Genomic DNA, 22,052 nt, shown 5'->3' on the forward strand with positions numbered 1-22,052 from the left:
CAAATACAGAAAATCACACAAAGCAAATTTATAGCTTACTGAGTTATCTTAAGGTGATTGTGCTTGTAACCATCACCTAAGTCAGGAATTAGAACTTGGCTACCTGCCTTGGAGCCCCATCCATGTGCCACATCCTATCACCACCGCCACTGTCCCTAAAGTAGCCACTATCTTGCTTTTTAAAGTGGACATTGCCCTGCATTTCTTTCTACTGTTATCACCAGGTGTGCACCCCAAGACTACTGTAGTTTATCTTGCCCATTTAAAGGAAAGTTGTGTCTTTTAAGACCCTTTTAATCTACAGGTTTCCCTTTCATTTCCCCTTCCCCACCCACACTGCCCCCCCTCCCCCTACCTTTTTTCCCTAACGGTTTATCTCTGGAAGAATCCTGAGCTGGGGTTTAACCTGTAGACATTCCCACAGTCTGAGTTTTGCTGCTGGCCCTCTCAGTGCTGCTCAGCTCTTCTCTCTGTCTTCTGCGTTTCTTGCAGAGGTAGCTGGATCCACAGGCCTGATCAGACTCATGTTTGAACCCTACGGCAAGACCTTAGCCAGTGGTGCGTTCTTTCACCAGGAGGCACCGAATGTCTGCTTCTCCCTTTTTTTGTGATGTTACCTGCTGTTAATGCTTAGTGCCTAGAACCATTAATTCATTGGGAGTTGTAAGATGGTGATAATCTAATAGGGTTTCTCTTTCATTAATTGAGGTACTTTTATAAAGAGATCATTCCCTCCGTCTGCTATTTTCTTAACCATTGGTACAGTTCATACAGGAAAGATAGAGTAAATGCTTGATTCTTTACTAGCTTTTAGGAAAATGGGTTGGCTCCCTACTACTCTCCCTAAGGGACCAATTAGATTTTTTTTGTAAAACATTTAAAGATAATTTTAGATTCACATGCAATTGTAAGAAATAACAGAGAGAGATCCTGTGTGCCGTTCTCCTGGTTTCCTCCAATTCTTGTACAACCATAGTACAGTTTCACAACCAGGAAGTTGACAACTGATACAATCCACTATCTTTGTCTGATTTCACCAGTTTTATGTATTCATGTGTGCATGTGCATGTATTTAGTTCTATGCAGTTTTATCACAAATATACATTTGAGTAATCACCAGATTTTTAAAAAATATCCTCATGAGCTTATGGATTTAAAAATATTTTATGGGTTTATTCACTTAGGATCATACCCTTTGAAGGTCAAATTTTCCTATTTTTAGGTATTGAGTGCCTCTTCGAGTTCTTGTGAGTCCTATTTTCCCTCTCTTTTTTAAACAGCTTTATTGAGATATAATTTATAACTCATAAAATTCACCAGTTTAAGTGTACAATTCATTCAGGTTTTTTGTATATTTATATTGTTGTGCAATCATCACCACAATCTAACTTTAGAACATACTAGCCCAAAAAGAAACCATGTACCCATTTGCAGTTGCTCCCCATTCCCACCCCTAACCTTAGGCAACTGTGCTGAGTCCTTTTGAAGTGACCCTGGTAGTCTTTCATAGCTTCTTTGCTTTCCTTAATGGCAGGGTCTAACCCTCCACCCCCACTCCCCAGCCTGGAATCAGCCATTTTTCTAAGAAGCGCTGGTAACTTTTAGTAGAAAATAGTCTTTCAAGGACTGTAACCAGGTTCTAGGTGTGCTTATTGCCTTAGGTTGGTTCATTGTTTGTAGGCCTCTGTGGTGGACAGAGCTAAGATAAAATGCTCTAGGAGTTCACGCCGGTGTTTCTAGTTCAGGATTTGTAAATTAGCCTGTTTTGTATTATAGTCAGCCCTCCCTGTCATGGATCCAAAGGCCTAGGATGGTTGCATCTGTACTGAACATATACAGACTTTTTTTCTTGTCGTTATTCCCGAAACAATACAGTATGACAACTATTTACATAGCATTTAGATTGTATTAGGTATGATAAGTACTCTAGAGATGATTGAAAGTATATGGGAAGATGTGGGTAGGATATGCAAATACTGTGTTGTTTTATATAAGGGACTTGAACATCTGTGGATTTTGGTATCCATAGGGGTCCTGGAACCAATCCTCACGGATATCGAGGGATGACTATACACGTGTCTCCTTTTTCTACAACCAGGAATCCTGGTTCTCGAGGGCGTAGGGGATGATAGAATAGCCTACAATTACTCCTTTATTTTATCCCAGGTTACATATAGAGTAGGCTCAAAATAACAAGACTAACGCTACCATCACCAATGTAATTACTGAGAACAGGTAGGGGGAAAAACACCTTTTACATATGCTTTCCCATTTTTCTCCAGTTTAAAAGTTGTTGTACTATTTCTGTATTATTGGAGCATGTGTCCATTGTGTGGAGTACTCAGTTTTACCAGTAACTGCATGTTTAATGCTTTCTGTATTCAATATCTCTCTAGTGATTTGGATTAGAGACTCTCTACTCGATTCTTCAGGAACTGGTCATGGGTACAATATTCCCCAAGTTTTTGCCTGTTGCTAACAGTTTGTCAGTGCCCTTTGTACTTTAAAGTCAATTTTGCTGGATGTGAAATCTTTGGTTCACATTTTTTTTTCATGAGTATCTTGTACACGTTGTTTTGTTTTCTTTTGGAATAAAGCATTGCTGTTGAAATTTTCTTTCCCTTGAAAGTTACCTCCTGTTAGTGCCTGGATACCCAAAGGTGTTTTTTTTCTTTTTTCTTTTGTATCCAGTGATTTTACTAGAATATATGTTTGTGTTGGTCATTATGGGTCAATACTGTCAGGTATAGGGTATGTCCTTTCAATATGTAGTTTCACAACTTTTTTTTTCCAATTTCAGGAAAATTTTCTTATAGTTTTTGCTATTTTTTCTGTGCCCTTACTTTTGTTTTCTCCTTCAGGAACTTTTAATATATCTATTTGTAGGATCCTTTTTATCCATTTTCACTGTTTATCACTTTATTTTGAATCATTGCCATCTCTTTTTGTATTTTACAATTTTCTTCCTTTTCATCTTCTGTGTCTCTTGAGTAATCTTGTGTTGTTTCTAAAATGACTTTTTATTTTCAGTTGTTCCTTGACTTCTCTACCTCATCTGGGTTTGCAGATTCTGATTTATTTTGTTCTCTCATGTATCATTTTCTAAATGCTGTTTACTTCATTTTGAAATAGTATGCTGCGGGGTTTTTTTGAGCATGTCTTTCTGACTGCATTTGTTGTCTGTAGGTACGTTGTTCTGTTTCTCTTTTTCCTTAAAGTAACTTTGGATGGAATTTGACCTTGAGTCTCTTCTGGTGCTCACTTTTGTGTGAATTAAGTTTTTCTGAACCTTTAGAAGGAGGCGTGGTTTAGGGTAACTTTTGTAACTTCATAGTTTTACTCACATAGTGTTCACAAATATGGCCTACTGTTTCCTCACATTTCCTATTCTCTTGCCCTTCACCACTTCTCTCTCTTTTTCTCTCTTGTCCCTCGTTTTCCAGAGTTGATTTTGTTCCCTGAGGATTCTCCCTGGAGAGGGACTCTATTCTGGAAGAGAACCCTGGCAGGTCAGTTTCAAGAGATGGAGGGGCAAGACTCCTCCAGGGCTTTCACTCTCTCTCACTCTAGGCCCCTTACGCTCACTTGTTACTGGAGTGGGCATAATTCCTTCAAGTTTTAGCTGCTTTCTCACATTGTCCTTCCCTGCTTTCCAATGCAATCTATTGGCTAGTTTCAGATTTTCCTTTTCACAGGTCTGATGCTCTGTTGCTTTCTTCTTCTGCCCAGCCACAGATACCATGCAGGTTGTATGGCTGTTAGCATTTTTCCCTCACTTGCTTGTATTCTGGTTTTGGTGAGGATACCTGTCACATAGATTGGTTGTGCACATTTTTCTTGGGTTTTGATGTTCCTATCCAGTTGTCCTCTCTGGTTTTATGCATAGGTTTGGAGAGATTAAAAAATTATGCTGATTCTGTTGTCATCTTAGCAAGTTTTATATATATATATAAAGTTTTCAGACAAAACATTGAGCTAGCTTTAGGGTTTGCATGTAAAAATATCTGAAACTGCCTGAATTTAATGGTTTAAAACAGAGCACATATGCATGCTGAAATTTACTTAGGCGTAAATTATTATTTTTATTTGGATGCTCAATTTGAAGTGAGGGTCTTAAAAGCTATAGGTATTAAGTCCTAGAAAGGATTAAGTCTACTTTTTGTTATTGCGTTGTTGTTTTTTTATTTGGGGGTATTTTACTCTAGATAACCTACAATTGTTGAAAAAGATAGTATTTAAAATATTTAATATCTAAAAAATTATGTTTTGTTTTTGTAATTTTGTTATTAGTGTGTCTCATAAATCTTTGACACAAGGAATGGCCATGGAGTGGGGAGAAAACAGCAGGTCTTGGTGGGAGCCTGAGAAACAATGATTCTCTCGTCATTTGTAGTTTGGCACTTTCTAAATTGTTAACAGTTTAAGGAAACAAATTCTTGAATAGGTGTCCTTGATAAAGGAGGAGGGTAGGCTATTTTGAGAAGCTCTTTTCAACTGAAAGCCAATTTCAGTGAGGAATCAGAATTACCATGGCATCGTCGTCTTCTTTTTTTAAAGTAAAAATTTCCAGACAGTCATATCCAGCCCAAGTAATGCTGGGTGCTTTGTTATTTGGATGATGCTGGGCCAGGATGAAAGGCAAGGAATAAGGCAGCCTGACCCTCTCTTATATAATCACACTGGATAAAGACTAAGCTAGAAATGGAGCCATTAGCAAGGATGTGGTTCAGTTCCCTAAATGTGCATGGGTTATAATGAGAAATGCCTTGAGGCCCAGCAAGATTCTGAGGTCACATCCCAGAAATAATTCTTAGGAAAGCTTTAGTAAGTGAACTACAGCATCAGCCAAGCCAGAAAGTATTCAGAAAGGCAATTCCGGTACCTAGGAAAAGTAAATGAAAATAACTCAAAACATGTGCCTGATGGATAAATTGCTTGGCATCATTTTGGATGTTAGAAGTTTTACTTTTCTAGAAGCTTAACCAAGATTTTCCTGAACAACCTCCATTCGGCTTCTTTTATACGACCACCAGGACTTTTCTTTCCCGAACTGATTTTGGGACTTATTTATTCAGAAAATCCTTAAGGAAAATATCACAGCCTTTGAATCAGAGAGACCTGGTTTTGAATCTAAGCTCTGCTGTTCACCAGCTGGTTTTGGGAAAAGTCACTTAACTTCTCGGCTACTCTTTTTGACTTCTTAAGTTTGATACTTAGTTTAAAGCATTTAAATCTTCTTTTTAAATGGAAGCATTTTAGTCTACAGATTTCTTTCTAAGTGATCCTTTTAGTTCAACAAGTTTTGTAGTATATTTGTAATTGTTTATGGCTAAATATTTTCTAATGTCCACTATAATTTCTTCTTTAACCTGTACATTGTTTGTAAGTTTTATTTTTCAACTTGCAGTTATTTTATCATCATTTTGGGTACTGATTTGAACTTGATTGCACTGTAGTCAGATAATGTGATCTGTCTGATATTAGTCCTTGAAATTGGTTGAGTGTATCTTTATTGCCTACTGGGGTTTGGCTTTCATAAATGCACCAAGTATATTTGAAAAGAACACGCCTTTTTTATTAGTTGGGTGCAATAGTTTATTAGTTGTTGATTGTGTTGTTCAAATTTTCTACATCCTTACTGATTTTTTTTCCTATGCTTGATCTTAGTAATTACTCACAAAGATGTTTAAATCTCCATTTAAGATGGTAGATTGATCATTTCTCTTAGCGATTCTGTCCATTTTTGCTTTATATATTTCAAAGCTGTGCTATTGAGCTTAGAAGTATAAGTGCATACGTTTAGAAGTCTATCTTCCTCTTGAATTGAACTTTTTATCATTATATAGGGATTCTCTTTTTCTCTAATGATTTTTATCTTAAAGTCGATTTTGTCTGATACCTACATAGGTGCATCAGCTTTGTTTTGGTTACTATTTGTGTAATATATACTTTTTAATCTTTTCATTTTCAATTTTTCTGTGTCTTTATGTTTTTAGATATATCTCTATAAATAGGATATAGCTGCGTTTTTAAAAAGTCCATTCTAACACTCTTTGTCTTTCAGTCAAAAGTTTAGTTCATTTATATTTATTATGATTAGTGATATATTTGGATTTATTTCTACCATTTTATTCTTTACTTTCTCTTTATCCCATTTTCTCCTCTTCTTTTTTCTTCAATTCCTTGACTCTTTTTTCTATTTTTTTCCTCATTCCAACTTTGCCTGTCTTCTTAGAAGTAATATACTTTATATCTCTTCATTGAATAGTTAAACTATGTACTTTAATACTCATATTTAAAATTTAGTCCATTAACTTTGCTGTATAATACTAGGACCTTGCTCTAATCATCTCCATTCAACTTGTATACTATGTAGCCAGAAGTCCACTATTTCATTCTAATTTGTTTTCTTCTTCCACTAATTAGATATTATTAACAAATTTCTATGTAATCAATATTTGTTTACCCCATAATTACTAATATCTGTGCCCTCCATTCCTTTCTGCATCTCAGAGCGAATTTCTCTTTGGCTTAAAGGACATCCTTTGATAGTAAATGTTTTTCTAATTAATTATTTGGAAATATCTTTAATTTTGCTTAATTATTGAAAGATATTTTTACTAAGTAAAAATTTTAGGTTAGCAGTTATTTTCTCTGAGTACACTGAAGGGATGATTTCGCTGTCTTCTGGATTGTATTGTTGCATTGAGAAGTAGGCATCAATCTATTGCTGTTGCTTTTAGGTGATCTGGCTTTGGCTGCTTTTAAGACTATCTTCTGCCTTTTTTATTCTATGGTTTCACTTTGATATGTCTAGGTGTTGATTTCTTTCATTTATCCTGCTTGAGTTTCATTGGGTTTCCTGGATCTGAGGACTGGTATTTTTAAAACAACTCTGGGCTATTCTTAACCATTATCTTTTTGAACTGTGCCCTTTTTCCGTTCTCACTTATCTCCCTCTGGGGTTCCAGTTAGGTGTTGGTTAGACTTTGTCACTCTCTCTTCCATGTCTCTTCACCTCATTTCTGAATATATGTATTCCATATATATATATATTTATACTCTATATATCTTGTACTATATATATTTTATACTATATATATTTAATGTTTGTTTATAGTATATATTCTCTCTCTCTCCACCATTTTTAATTTCTGTTGGCTTTTGGCTCTATCTTTGGTAGTATTTTTTAGCCATTGCTCTAAGGCTTACAATATGCATACCTAACTTCTCACGATCTACTGTAGAGTCAACATTTTAACACTTCAAGTAAGTATAGATGCCTTATAACCATATAGGTTCCTTTACCCTTTATGTGATAGTTGTCATATACACTACATCTACAGACATTGAAAAAACCCAAGACAATGTTAGAATTTTTGCTTGCAATACTTAGACATACTTTCTTTTAATTTATAGAAGAAAAATAATGTATTTACCCAAACCATTTCTGTTGTTTTTCCTACATTCCTGAAACATCCTTCATTCCGTGTTTCCCTCTGGTATCATTTCCCTTCAGCCTAAAAGACCCTTTAGCATTTCTTTTAGAGCAAGCCTTATGTTAGTGAATTCATTAGTTTTTCTTTTTCTTTTTTTTTTTTTTTAAAGATTTTATTTTTTCCTTTTTCTCCCCAAAGCCCCCCAGTACATAGTTGTGTATTCTTCGTTGTGGGTTCTTCTAGTTGTGGCATGTGGGACGCTGCCTCAGCGTGGTCTGATGAGCAGTGCCATGTCCGCGCCCAGGATTCGAACCAACGAAACACTGGGCCGCCTGCAGCGGAGCGCGCGAACTTAACCACTCGGCCACGGGGCCAGCCCCCATTAGTTTTTCTTTATCTGAGAATATACTGCCACATTTTGTTTAGCCATTCATCTGTCAATGGACATTTGGGTTGTTTCCAGCTATTTAACAGCTAATAGCTGTTTTGGCTATTGTGAATAATGTTGCCATGAACTTTGGTGGACAACTATCCGACTGAGTCCCTGCTTTTAATTCTTTGAGGTGTGCACATGACATATATTTTGAGCTGTTGTTTGGGTTCATGCCTTCTTGATTGTCTGTCGTCCATCACTGGGGTCTGTTCTTTGACTTCTTCTAGTGATGGAAATGAGTCTAGCTCCCTCTGTTTGAAGATTTGCTTTCTGGTCTGTTTGTGTAGCCAACAGTCAGAGATGTCCTACTGTCTGCTAGATACTATGCTACTCCTGAGAATACAGGGGTGAAAGATACCCTTCCTGCTCTTTAGCTGCTTAAAGTCTAGGGGAATGCAGTAACATGGACTCTGAACCAAAATTAGATTTTTTCCAGATTTATGAATTTCTATATCAAATATGTTAGAGAAATAAAAATGAAAACACATATATCATCTGTTTAAAAATTATCAAGAAGAATACGAGTATATGAAATCCATATCATCCTGGAGTGTCCAGGTAGTATGAAATAACAAATTGAGAAAAGTGTTAGAAAGGACATCAGCAGGTGCTGTGGTAACAAGTACGGTGAGAAGTTGGGGGAGAGCATGGAAAGCTGAATTTGTTAGGTTGATCAGAGAAGCCCTGTGTGAGGAAGCGGCATTATGGAATCCTTGCAGACAAGGAAGAACTCCTCTTGGGATCAGTTAGGGCAAAGCATCTGGTGGTGGGCCTGCTATGTCTCTGTGCTCTGACTACCCACCTGCAGCTTTGTATGGTCAAGTCTCAGCTAAACTTACTCTGGGAAGTCCATTTAAAATTCCCTTCTGTTGTCCCACATTCTAGATGTAGATTCTTCCATTTATTTGTTCTTGTGCCTTCCTTTCATGTCATTTATCTCACTTATAATTATTTGTGTAGGTATTTGTTGAATGCCTTTCCCTTTAATGGATATGTTCTATAATGGAGAGTGGGAATGCACCTGTGTTACCACCACCATATCCTCATCATAGTAACTGTCACTTAATAAGCACTTAATAAACATTTGTCAAAAAATGGAAGAATGCCATCTGGGTATCATCTGTTGGAACATTTAGTATTTGAAAGAGCTCAGACCTGGTATGACCCGTCTCATGTTGGAAAGTTAGCTTTTTCTTGGCAAGAGAACACTGGCCTGGTCAGCAGGGTTGAGGTGGGTTCACAGTCACTGCTTTATTTGGAAAGAGGGGTCCAGGGCTGGCTGATTGGATAAGATAAGAAGGGAACATGGTCACACAACCATATTTTGTGTCTGTGTTTGAAAAGAGTAGTTGTCCTCCTGACTTAGGAGTCACTGTGTGGTTTAGGCTCAGGAAGCAAAGCATGATAACCCTGGAAGGTGAGAGCCCAACATAATAGGACAACAGGGAACAATCTTTTTTCCTAACCTGTGCCAAAATAAGGCACCTGATCAGAATGAGCGTGAGTGAGGCATCATGGGTCGCAGAGGCTCAGATTTGAAATATCTGTTTAAGGTGTTCTTAAGTTTCTTTTCAAGTCATGAATCTTTTGAGGTCTGACTTGGATTAAGAAATAAAAACAATTCTGACATCCCTTTTCTCCCAAATGTTGGTGTTTGCGCTGTAAACCTTCATGGTGAGACAAAGATAGACTATCGTATAGGGAGTCATGGCCAGGCACTATCCAGTTTTAAGAAAAAACCATGCAAAAATGAGAATTTAGGATGGATGAAACTTTCAGAATCATCTGGCAAAAATCCTTCCTCTTATAGTTGAGGCAACCATGGCCTGGGAGGGGAAATGACTTGCCTCACTTCTAAGTAATGTTAAGGGTGGCACCTTTTAGTACTGAGAACCGGCCTAGAACCTTTCCCACTGTAGACCCCTGTGGAAAACCCATAAGTCAGGGTCTGATTCTCTCTCTCTACAAAAGAACGTCCCACTAAAGACTATAGTTAACATTGATGTTTATCCAGAAGAGGGTCACCCAAGGTCGGGAGGGGTTTGGATACCACGGAAATCTCAGGAACAGGTGAATTTATTCATTAAACAAATGTTTATCCCGTATGTGCTGTTTGCCAAGCAGTGTAAGCGCTGTGGATACAACAGGGAACCAGATATAAGTCCTCACTCTCATGGAGGTTATAACTACTAAGAATCAGATTCTAAACAAGTGAATTTTAAAGTGACTGTGCCAGTGACTTGTGAATAAAAGAAGAAATAGTAATGTGATAGAACGTGATTGGAGTGTAGAGTGGTTGGACTGTTGGCTCTTTTATTTGTGGGGTCCGAGCTGAAACCTAAATGATGAGTAGGAGCCTGTATGACCAGTAATGAGGGAGTGATAAACAAGGGGAATTGTGATATGGGGTTAGGTTGGACAAGTAGACAGCAAGTGAATTACATAGGGCTTCCTAGACCTCAGAGAAGTTTGAGTTTCTTCTTCAGTTAGAAGCCACTGAATCTAATTAACATTTTAAAGAGACGACTCTGGCTTCTGTGTGGGTTTTGTCACAGTCCAGGTGAGACATGATGGGTCTGTGGAGCAGGGTGGTAGAAGTAGAGATGCTGAAAGTGTTCTGGTGTTTGGAAGTACATCTGAGAGCGTCGGGGGAAAGGAGAGAGGAACCAAGTAGTGTTCTGGTGTTTGGAAGTACATCTGAGAGCGTCGGGGGAAAGGAGAGAGGAACCAAGTATGACTCCTAGGTTTTGGCCTGAGCAGCTAGCGAGGTGGTGATTCCCTTAACTTGAGATGGTAGAGCCTGGGGAAGGTTGAATAAATTACCGAAGCTTGAAAAGTCTAAGAGGTGAATGAATTAGGATTATTCTACAAAAGTCTGAAAGATGATCCAAAGAGAATTTGATTTATTCCATGTGATCCTTGGGAGATCTCTAGGAGGCATTTCAGTTTAGCTACTGATTAGGAACTCTCTTTTGGTTAGAATGATCTGAACAGGAGAGACTGCCTGCAAGGAAGAGATGTCTGCTACCCAAATTGTTCAAGCTGAGATGGCGGGGGCAGGGTGGGGCATCTGTTGGTAGAGTGTGTGTGATTTATTGTCTAAATTGTTGAGGGAAATGTCCAAATCAAGAGTGAAATGGTATGCTCTTAATTATGCTGGGATAGCACGTGTAAATCTAGACTACCCAGGTCAAGTGGGGACCAATGTTTATCCTTCCTTACATGTTCATCCTAGGGACTCTGTAGAGAAGATGCCTTCGAGTATAGGTTGAAGCAAGCTGACCTCTTGGCATCCTTCCAGTTCCAAGTTATGAAGATCTTTGGTATATTTTATTTAACAAAAAATATTGATGCTCAACTTTTCTGGATTAAGCGAAGTACACTTATGATACAGGTAGATTAACTGAAGTATACCTATAGTACAGGCAGCTTCCCATGTGGAATGCCCTACTCATCCCTGTGCTACCTCAGTCGCTCCTCCTCACCTCCTCTGGGAAGCATTTGCAGAGTAGCGCCCCCTGACTTTGGGTGGGTGCCCCTCCTTGGGCTCCCATAGCTCAGTGAGCTCCTGTTGGCCACAGTACTTACTGCAGACTTGAAATCATCTGCTCATTTGTCTGTCTTCACCCCTAGATTGTGTGCTTTGCTTCTCTACCCCCCAGGCTTAGCACAGGGCTGGCAAGGGCAGATGCTCATCAAATGTTTCTTGAATGAATGAATGGCATCATGAATTGGTTCTGTAGATTTCTAGTAATGTACTAACCTCTACATATACGTACCTATCTATTGAGTGCTTATTATGCTAAATCCGCACAATACGTAAGTTCTATTAGGTAAGTTCTCTTAGTATACTAATTTTACTGATTGAAGACACCAAGGCTCAGAGAAGCTTGATAGCTTGCCCAGTGTTACATAGCTAGGATGTAGTAGGAGAGTCAGGGTTGGAACCCACTAATCTCTTGGCAACCACTCGGCTGAAGTATGTGCTACATCCCCTTACTCAAAACTTAACCACACGTTACATTAGCAGTTAAAGATTTTGAAAAGTTCTGCAATAAAAAAACTAGTTTAACTTGATTAACCCAGTGCTTTCCTGACTACTTTGACCTCAGAACCTTTTTTCCCCCCTGTACCTACTAACATCTTATGGAAGACTGTTAGGAAACAGCAGTTGGGAAATGCTTGGACAGAAGAAAAGAGTTATGAATTGAAAATCTGCAGCTGTGGGTTCTTTTCCTGGCTCTGCCACTACCTGCCATTCAAGGCTTATTTTTCCATTTGTAAAATGAGGGAGTTCAAATAGATGGCCTCTGAGATCCTTCCCGTCTTTAAAATTCTGTGGCACTGTAAGCATGCCTGTGTTAAGCATGCAGCCATGCTGGGAAAACATCGAATACCTAAGGTTAGAGCGGGCTTTCCACCCTCCTGCCAAGCCTGTGTTTGCTTTACCAGCTTTCATGGAACTTTGCAAGATTCACAGTATTGTTAAAAAATATGCAAATGTCTTCTGCACAGTGTGCTGTCATCAGGAGGAGAATCAGCAGTCACTGTCCTGCCTCACCATTCTGCCACTGACACAGTGTCCAGCCACAGGGTGAAGTGTATGGACCAGGCCGGTGACCTGAGGAAGTGAGCCCTGGGGAGTGTTCAGAATTTGTTCTTACTCCTGCAGCCCTGGGCTGAGATTGGCTGGTCCAGTGCCAGCCTTTGGTTTAAGCGGGTGGCAGTTGAGCCATGGTGCTATGTGACCCTCTGCAGAGCGTGTCTCTAACCACAGGCAGGAAGTAGATCATCTCTGACTGTGAGCCTGGGCTGCCTTTGCAGCAGGAGTCCCTGTCCCTTTATTGTGATGTTCTATGAGGTGATGCCAATCCTCTTTTTCCTCTTTTACAAATAATAGGTGGGATTATTCATATTGTGATTTACCTCCAGAACAGCCTGCATGAGAGAATTTCCTGTTTTTAGGATGCCTTTTCTATGTTCTGTCTTCTGTTTGACCTTTTTTCTCAGAAGCTTCAGAGCTTGTAAGGTACGAAAAAGAAAAGTATAGAGTTGATCAAATGGCCTTCAGACTTTCTGTGATTTCCCTGTTTTATACATTGAAAAAGATCTCTAAGTAAGCCAGTAGTAATTTAAGGAGCCTAACTGGAGCCTCTGTGTAAAGAGTTGTAATAAATACCTTGTTCTGGGAGCCGAGATTTTTATATACTCAGCCCTTTGGCCAGAGGGAAACTGGCCATACCGTCTATTAATTTTGTTGATTTTTAAAAATCCATTGTGGATTTTTAAAAGTGGTGATTTAAAAATGATGATTTTTAGCAAGAGCTGTACAGACATGCTGTTAGGTATAGTGATGCCACTTCTGGAAATTTAGCAGAAGCAAAAACTGTACATGAAGTGTTTGAAGATGTTCACCGTCGTGTTATCTATAATAGCAAAAAGAGCAACAAAGTTGAACATAACCTGAGTGGTTCGATGTTAGGAGATTAGTAAATTGCGGTACGTCAACATGACAGAATATTGTGTAGCCACTAGATGCGTTTGTTGTGAAGTCCAGATATAACACAGGGAAGTATGTAATAAAATCAATGAAAACAATCAATATACAATTTGGAAAAAATATGTAAAAATGTGTATGCTTATTGATGAAATTAAAATGAATATAAAAATAAAGTTTGCATTAGAATGGTGAATGTAAATAATTTTTTTTTTTTTTAAAGATTTTATTTTTTCCTTTTTCTCCCCAAAGCCCCCCAGTACATAGTTGTATATTCTTTGTTGTGGGTCCTTCTAGTTGTGGCATGTGGGACGCTGCCTCAGCGTGGTTTGATGAGCAGTGCCATGTCCGCGCCCAGGATTCGAACCAACGAAACACTGGGCCGCCTGCAGCGGAGCGCGCGAACTTAACCACTCGGCCACGGGGCCAGCCCCCGAATGTAAATAATTTTTAATTAAATATTTCATTTATTTAATATTGCTTACTTTTGTTTTTTCAATGTAAAGTTAAGTCTCAGTTCAGTTAAAATAAAAAAACTTAGAAAATCTGAATTAAAAAAATAACATATTCACTGTAGATAATTTATGGCACAAAAAAAGAACATTAAATATCACCCATAATCTCACCACCCCAAAATAACCATTGTGGTCATTTCGATATAAGTACTACTAATCTTTTCTTGGGGGGGGGCTGTGTATCTATATGTAGAATATATTTGAGGAGACTTGTACAGACATACGTGTAACTGGCTTTTCTCACTTTCTATGGAGGGTGAACATTTCTCCAAGTAATTACAATTTTTCCTGCATATAATTTTTAATGACTATGTTGTATTCCTTCATATGGATATACTGTAAGAGACTCAACCAGTCTCCTCGCTAGGTATGCATGTGATGTAGCCTTTTACTGGGTGTTGTCAAATTGCTTTCAAGATAGGTTTTATCAATTTACACAGTCACCTCTTTGCCTAAAGAAGTACAGAGTTATTTGTAAACAATAAAAATCCTTTTCTCTTGTTTCTATTAATTTTTCGGAAAGCCCCAAATCAAGTTTCTCCATATTTATATAGGTCTCAACTGAGAATGAGTAAACCAGATCACTTTTAAGGGTTCTTTGAGCCCAGAAACTTCTTGGGCCATTTTTGCCCATTGTCTATAATGAATGACTAGGCATAAGGTCTCCCCTCCTCTCATAAGGACATGTAGTGAATGTTTAGAGTGTACCGATTGATGCATTGGGAATATAGTGGATTCCAACATGAGGAATTTCACCCAGAACTAAAGCAAAAAGTATTGAAAAATTTCTGATTTGCCTTAAATTTCATAAATATTTGTACTCTATTTGAAAAAGCATGCATTTTTCTCTCACACACATTCTATTAAGTAGTCAAGGTACCTGATGCAGGATTTAATTTGAAATAAGCTGTCAGACTTGCCTACCTATCTATTTTAATGATAAATTTGTTTTTACTCTATATTCAAGCCTAGTTTTCTGCTTTCCACATTTATATTGGGTGCTGAAGAAAGATTTTTACTGTCTGTGTGCTTTCTATTCCATTTAATTCCTTTAGTTGCTAGATTCTCCTCCAGTTTTATGTATACTTCATGAATTTGAACAGATGTGCAATTTCTCATTGTTCACTGGTGCCAGTTGAAAAATTCTCCCAGGGCTGTTTTTATAGGGGTAACTGTCATGTTTATACTATGTTTCAAGAAACGTCCATCTTTTTAATTTGCTTGTCTAAAAGCATTTAATTTTTAAGAGAACATTTGTAAAGTTGTGAAGTTGACGTCTTTACACTTGAATATGCGTAATTACACAGTGCTCTTTTTCCTTTGCTGACTTTATTCTAGGCTGTGTGGGTATAAGAAGCATAATTTACCACCTCTGGCAAGAATAAAGGCACCTTTGCTATCATCCCCTTTTCTTTTCTTGAAGCTGTTACTACAAGTCTGGTTATGTCCCCAGGGGCAGGTGGGAAAAGATGTCTTTGCTTTCCGAAGTCCATTTCTCAAGGGGACGTCAATACTCACATGGATCCTATTTACATTGTAGTTGGTCGCTAGCTGTCTGGTACAGCTGTTTCAACTTAAACCCAAGACAGTTGCTATGGAGATGGTTGACTAGAAATAGGTCAAGTTAAAGTCCTTTTCCCCCTGGATACGAGGGAGTGCTGTAACTCTGGAAGTGTCTCAGTCGAACAGAAAATGTGTAGGTGGGCAACCACATCCCCCCAATTTTTCTTCTCAGGATGAGGCTTATCATAGATTCCAGTCCGCTCGTGTTGCTGCTTTTTTTTTACTCATAAACAACACACCTGAAGACTATTCTTGTTAAAGAAAAGCAGTTAGAGATGTCATAATTTGCATTGTAACCTTGATTAACTGGCTCATGTATGGCTCTCAAAAACTGCTTATTTCATAAGTTCCTAAACATAGTAGAATAGTGTTTATTTTCAAGACACAACCATGAGTTCAAGAACAAGTTTTTAAAAACATGGAGTTAACAGTGACATTTGGAAAAGGAAAGCATTTGGTTACATTGGATGAGATTTGCCATAAATTTGGCCAGAAAACATCATGGTTTTCCCAGGGCAACTTGGCTAGGATAAATGATGTCCTACCACTTATTTCATCACTCCTCTCTTATGAGGTGACTAATTACTTGTCTTTCTTTCTTCATGTGTGTCAGAGCGGGAAATGGTCCCTGACCCTGTGTCTGACAATTACAGTGGGGAGTTATGGTCTCTCTCACAGATGGGCATGTGGTGTGGTACTCTTACAGGCCCCTAAGCTTTGTCGAGTTTGGGGCTTGGTGAATGTGGATTCCTCCTGCTTTCTATTAACCCCTCACACCGTCCCCTTCTCCCTACCACCGCCCCACTTTCATGGTGCCACTTGCTTCAGGAAATGAGTTAGTTTACGTGTAGATAGTTTTCACATCATGACAGGGATGGAAGATGGGAACTACACACTCTTCTTGAGAATTCTTTGGGAATGACATATTCTAACACTTTTCTCAGCCTATCAATCTTCTGAAAAGGGTGAACTGGTGAGTGCTTGGGGCTCATGCTGAAAAAGTTTTACGGGGCAGATTTTCACTAATTAGAATATGTGTTCTTTGAAAGTTCTAAGAGAAAAATTGCAACATGCAGTAACATGAATCAATACTACTACTCATGATAGCCGACACTTGTGTAATTCTTACTCTGTACCGGGTACTGTTCTAAACTCTTTACATGTATTTCCTTATTTAATCCCCACAACAACCCAAGGAAGTAGACAGTAGAATTATTATCCCCATTTTACAGGCAAGTAATCTGAGGCCTAGGAAGATTAGATAAGGAGCCCAAAATCATGCAGCTTGTAAACGGTAGTGCTATTATTCAAACTCAGGTAGGCTGTCCAGGGTTGGATACCTTACCGCTATGCGACTATGAACTATATAATAACATTTAAGAAAAACAGTCTGTTTTTTTCCCTGATTATCATAGTGCAGTAGGTTATTTTGCTCCTCCCAGGGGATATTTGGCAATGTGTGGAGACATTTTTGGTTGCCACGGTTGGGTGGGGGGAGGGTGCTACTGGCGTTCAGCCAGGAGACGTCAGGGATGCTGCTAAACATCCTACAGTGCACATCCTATAGGGACAGCCCGCCTACGACAAGGAATTATCTGACCTAATGTGTCAGTAGTGCTGAGGCTGAGAAATCCTGTAATAGTAACACATACTCATTCTAAAGAAGTATATTACTCCCCAATCCTTGGCACCTGTTAAGTACATGTATATTCTTGCAAATTTTTCTTCTGATTATACTAACATACATTCATATGCATATATTTCACAGAAACAGAATCAAATATGTAATTCTATAGGTTATCTTTATAACATATTATATACATATTTTCACATTGGAGTGTATTTTTATAACTATATAGTATTCCTTTGGATGGATGGATGCCAAGGATGGGTTATGTTGTAATTTTTAATTAGAAATAATATTATAATACTGTACACATATCTTTAAATGCTTACTTCAGGTCTTACTATTTTGGAGAAAAACTAGGTTGTGTCCTGTGGACAAGGATGGTGTTATCATGGTGTCCGCCTCTCCATGCTCGAGCCAAAGTCTGTTCTTCCTGTTTCACTGTGCACATCACTGAGACAGGTGATCATTGTGTAGCTCCATGATGCCAAGTCATGTAAGCTAGTGGGCTATTTTGGATGGGTTGCTAAGATAATGTGAAAGATTTCAGAAAAGAGACATACTGGGAGAAATGAAAAGTAGATATCTAGAATGAGAGAAAGTGTGTGTGTATGGTGGGGAGGAAACTGAGTCAGAACTAAAGCACTCGTGTGTAAGGTGGTACCTGGACCCACTAATTTGAGGGTTTTTTTGTATGTGTGTGTGTGAGGAAGATTGGCCCTGAGCTAACATCTGTGCCAATCTTCCTCTATTTTATATGTGGGATGCCACCACAGCATGGCTTGATGAGCGGTGTGTAGGTCTGTGACCAGGATCCAAACCCATGAACCTTGGGCCACTAAGCAGAGTGTGCAAACTTAACCACTATGCCACTGGGCTGGCCCCCCAACTTGAGTTTTACAGACATCTTTGAAGGTCAGTGAGGTGACTAGGTTCACACTTTGTACCCCACTTTGTGCAATTAACCATGAGGATAAATATGTAAAATAAATAATTTAAAAACTGTCAATATGCCAACTGTCTTAATCATATTCTGAGAGTTGCAGATCCCCTTTAGGAACTAGGCTTAGCACCTGGCAGATAGTGGGTGCCCAATAAATATTTGTAACCAGAGTGAATTGAGGGTCAGAGGCAAGGAAATGGAATGGACTAAGAGGCCCCAGGAGCAGTGGCACAGGGTCTACTGTACATAAGCCAACTCTGTAATGGCGCAGAGTCTACTGTACAAAGCCAACTTTGAAGAAGGGGTAGAAAACCTTGAGGGCTTCTGTCGTTAAGGCTTGTGTTTGGCTGTCCTTACTAAGACTGCATATGTATATCCTGTGATCCAGCAGTTCTGCTCCATGGTGTACGATCAACAGAGATGCACATGCATGTTTAACCAAACATCATGAGCTCTTAAGAATGTTCACAGAAGTAGCTCTATTCATAATAGCCCCAAACTGGAAGCTACCCCAACGCCTATCAGTAATAGAATAGATAAATAACTCAGACCTTTTAAAAAAAATTGCTAATATTTCAAAACACAAAAGGGTACAAGAAAAACAGGCATTCTAGTTTCTACCACCCAGATTTAACAAAGGTTAACATTTTGCCATATTTGTCTTCTTTAGTTCTTTTTTTTTTTTAAATCTAAGAAATAGAACCTTCTGGTGGCCTATCTTATCAGTGTTTGGGGCCGGGTAGGCTTGGGTGAGTGATCTGAAGAACTGAAACACAAGAGAGGGATGACCTGGGCTTTCTGTGCACGTCCTCCCTTGACACGGAGTGAATTACCTGTCACTGGCACCTCACATCAAGTCTAGTCAGTGAGAACATCCCCAGATTAAAGTTCCTGCAGTGGCGCAGAGGAAATAGAAAGGAGCCCTGCCTTTCACCTCTCCTGCTGTCTGAAAAAGAAAACGCCTTGCAGTGGTGTCCTTTAAGGACACAGTGCCTCTTTCGTTGAAATAGAAAAGAATTTGGCTTTTTCCATCAAATTGCGATTGGAATACCATGAATGTTTTGATTGTGCTGATGTGAAAAAAGAACAGGAACAGGGTTTTCAGTGATTGCTGTAATTGTTAGTGGGAACACATCCCCCTTCTTTTCCATTCAGCCCAGCTCATCGGGATGCAAATGTTTCAGAGTAACATTGTCATGGGGATAACCTTGAGTCTGCTCTAGTTTATGGTAGAAGGATCATCTGCAAACTTCTGTTCTTTAGTTAGTATTAGCAACAATGATGATGATGATTTTTTGGGCTCTGCTCCTGACTATCGTGAGGCCGTGGTTGAGACTGGTTCCCTTTACTGAGTGCTTGCTAAGTGCTAGGCATAGTCATAAGCCCTTTATGTGTGCTATATTTCCTCCTTGTAGTAACTCATGAGGTAGGTATTGTTACTGTCTCCATCTACAAATAGGAAAACAGGCTTAGGGAGGTTCAGTAGATTGCCAAGGGTCACACCATGAGTGACAGCCATGATTCAGATCTCATTTTGACTGGCTCCCAAACCAAGTTCTTAATCAGTCACTAAATGAGAGCTACTTGCTATTGTTGTTTGGGTTAAGGGAACTGTAAAGTAGGATTAAGGTCCTGGGAACAGGTGGCTGAACATTTCCCAATCTTATGTAATTCGACCTCCTCTGTAGTCTGAGGTAGGTGAGGCAGGGGAACCTGCTCCCATTTCACAGATGAGGACTCTGAGGAGCCAGATAAGCAGTGAACTTGCCCAGGGCCACACAGCTAATGTTGGGCTGGAAATTGAACCAGGATCTTTTGAAAACACACTCCAGCTTTTTACCTTGTGCTTCAGCTTGATCTCTGACCACCCTGACTGACCTTCAGCCCAGCACTTAATTGTCGGGTTAACTCTGTTTCCCCATCTTTTAAAGAGGAGCAGTGCTACCTGTCTCTCTTGTTAGGGATTCTAGAGGGTTAGCCAGCAGTTCATCTTTTTAAAATTCTTGGAGACATATACCATTTAAATACATACTTACTTAGTCACTGTGGTGCTTTATGATATGAAATAATATTTTTTTGTTAAAGCTTTATTTACATACAAATCTTTATTTTTGATATTCTGGTAAAGGTAATTGGGATAAGTCAAATGCAAGTTGAAGACCATAAGTGAGATTTTTTTCCTGCACGTGCTGAGTCAGTGTTTTTCTAGAATCATCGTAGCTAAACTCAGCTGCTTCTGTGTTGCTTTGAGGTTGCAGCTGCTCCCTGGTGGTTACCTGTTAAAGGCGCTAACTGGAGACACCCAGAAGGGCCCGACTCTACAGTTCTGCACAGGTGAGGCTGGTGGTTCTTTCCTTGGTTGACATGTTTTATTCCAAATAGATTCCCATGCTGTTGAAAAGGAACTCAGTGGCCATCTTCATCTGTAAAGGCGTGAGAATGAAAAATTCCAATTGGTTGGTAGGAAAATAAAATGGCAGGAAATAATGTATGTAAAGAGCAAACACTGTGCCTAGCTCATAGAAGGCTCGTAATAAGTGGCCTCTTTCCTTCCTTGTTTGGCCTGTCAGAGTTCCTTCTTGCTGATTTTTGTTCCTGCTTTGACAGGCCTATTACAAATCTGTGACATGTTTAGTCTTCACAACCTGTCTGTCTGCTCTCTCTCATGAGTGGGTCATTAACTGGAAGAAGCCTGTCGTATGTATAAGTAGTTGTGTCCTGCCAGGCAGCCACTGTTGAAGTTCAGGCCTTGGCTATAGGATCCATGTTATCTCCAGTCCTGGACTGACATACTTTGAAGCCACCATCTGACTGGAAAACCACAGAGCGGCAAGTCGGTCAGCAAGTCTCCAGGGTGGCAAGGAAATAATTATCTCAAGCAAAAATAGAGTAGCACTTTAAGCCCTGGGGATGGAGAAAGGTTTGGGTCAGGACTCAGCATCTCAATAGCCCAAGAAAACTGTTCTCCTAACCCAGTTTTTCAGACGGGATTTTTGAGCCTCTATTTTTGACAACATTCCTGGTTATTGCCCTCATTGTCAGGGAGCTGGAAGCACATTAAGTTCAGCTTTAGGGCTATGCCCCTTGACAGATGTCAGAAGTCTTTCAAAGCCTGTGTTGGCAGCCACTGTGGTGGAAATAGACTGCAAGGCAGAAAGTCATAGGATTCTTGGGTACCACAAGTTGACTGGGCCTCTTAGCTCCCAATGAATATCTTATTTACTTACTTACTTAATTAATTATTTTAAGATTTACACCTGAGCTAACAACTGTTGCCAATCTTCTTTTCTTTTTTTTCCCCTTCTCCCTAAAGCCCCCCACTACATAGCTGTATATTCTAGTTGTGAGTGCCTCTGGTTGTGCCCTGTGGAACGTCGCCCCAACATGGCCTGACGCTTCAGCATGGGTGCCATGTCCGCGCCTGGGACCCGAATCAGTGAAACCCCGGGCCGCTGAAGCCGAGTGTGCCAACTTAACCACTTGGCCACGGGGCAGCCCCTCTTTCCTTAATGTAATAGTGAAAGAAAAAGCTAAGGGAAGAAGAAAAACCCAGAGGGGAATGTATTTTATCCACTGACTGAGTCTATCTTCTGAGAAAAGTGCATCTCTTATCAGTGCTAAAAACAGTGACTAGCACACAATAGATACTCAGTAAGCATTTGTTGAAAGAATCAATGAAAGTTACGGTGTAATTACTGTAGGGAATTCAAAGATGTTTAAGGAATGGACTAGGAATGTGTGGTCTACTTGAAAAAGAGTAAACAGGGTACTAAAGTTATCTGGTGCTGGGTAAATGTGTATATCCTCTTATTGTCAAATTTTCCCCCTAACCTTTCCTACTCCTCTATACCCTTAGAAAAAATAAAGACTTACTTGGAGTCTGCTAGAGTGAGGCAAATACAGCTGGCTGATCTGTAGTAGAAAGATGCGAAGTGTAAAGCCAAGTATCACTGCTTGGGCTCTCTGGAAACAGAGATAACCGTATCGCAGGAAACTGTGATAGAGTTTGGTGTGCAGAATATTTGTTAGGGATCC

General features: G+C 39.4%; 1 protein-coding gene across 5 annotated transcripts in view; it reads left to right on the forward strand.

Moving 5' to 3' along the window:
• SUMF1 (sulfatase modifying factor 1) overlaps positions 1-22,052 on the forward strand; it is an 87,586-nt gene that overhangs the window by 18,558 nt on the left and 46,976 nt on the right. For all 5 annotated transcript variants that reach the window (XM_008519087.2, XM_070576715.1, XM_070576716.1 and 2 more), the window contains one exon: positions 20,269-20,351. In XM_008519087.2, the coding sequence (XP_008517309.2) occupies positions 20,269-20,351 (83 nt within the window). The remainder of the gene's footprint in view (positions 1-20,268; positions 20,352-22,052) is intronic.

This window comes from Equus przewalskii, chromosome 15, assembly GCF_037783145.1.
Source record: "Equus przewalskii isolate Varuska chromosome 15, EquPr2, whole genome shotgun sequence".
In the NCBI taxonomy this organism is placed as follows: domain Eukaryota; kingdom Metazoa; phylum Chordata; class Mammalia; order Perissodactyla; family Equidae; genus Equus; species Equus przewalskii.